The sequence below is a fragment of the Myotis davidii genome, unplaced genomic scaffold (assembly GCF_000327345.1).
Source record: "Myotis davidii unplaced genomic scaffold, ASM32734v1 scaffold1934, whole genome shotgun sequence".
NCBI lineage: Eukaryota > Metazoa > Chordata > Mammalia > Chiroptera > Vespertilionidae > Myotis > Myotis davidii.
The window spans coordinates 207,482-208,218 of NW_006285716.1; the positions used below are offsets into that span (position 1 = coordinate 207,482).

Consider the following 737-nt stretch of genomic DNA (forward strand, 5'->3'; position numbering starts at 1 on the left):
GCTCGAGCTGAGGACCGCATTAACTTCGAGATCACGGAGACCTTGGAGCCCGGTTGGCTGCAGAGTGTCCTCACCACCAGGCGGCGGGAGACCCAGGGCGACGAGCCGCAACCTCGCCCTACGCCGCCGCAGGAGCGTTTGATCCCGCCAACAGAGGCCAGGCTTTTGCTGTCAGCCGCTGAGGTCCAGGCTATTAAGGGCTTCCTTGCCAAGTGCTGGAGCTTGGGCATCACTGCCAAGGAGTACGCCTACCTCAAGGGGATCGTGCTCTTTACCCCGGGTAAGGGTGCCGGCCTTGGGCTTTGGGTGTTCTCTGCTCAGTAGAGCATTGGACAGTGTCTACCAGGACGCGGGGACAGGGGAGCATCGGGGCAACAGTGAAGAAAGGGGACTAACTCAGCACAGTGGGGGGAGTTCCAGAAACTACTCCTTGTGGGTGGTCTGCTGCCAGAAACTCAGCTTGGAGGAGGGGGTGTTTTGTTGAAGTTCGTACTTATCTCTCTATAACTTTCTGTTACTACACAAAAGTTTGTGCTTTCAAGGGATATAGATATTCCTTCTTCTCTAGTATCTTTTTGGAATATATTTTTATTGATTTCAGATAAGAAGGAAGGAGGGAGAGAGAGGTAGAAACATCAATGATGAGAATTATTGATCAGCTGCCTCCTGCATGCCCCCCACAGGGGATGGAGGCTGCAACCCAGGCATATGTCCGGACTGGGAATCGAAACGGTGAC

General features: G+C 53.9%; 1 protein-coding gene across 1 annotated transcript in view; it reads left to right on the forward strand.

The window, feature by feature from the left end:
• NR0B1 (nuclear receptor subfamily 0 group B member 1) overlaps positions 1-737 on the forward strand; it is a 6,617-nt gene that overhangs the window by 635 nt on the left and 5,245 nt on the right. Inside the window, exon 2 of the mRNA XM_015559260.1 lies at positions 8-280. Coding sequence (XP_015414746.1) covers positions 8-280 — 273 coding nt within the window. The remainder of the gene's footprint in view (positions 1-7; positions 281-737) is intronic.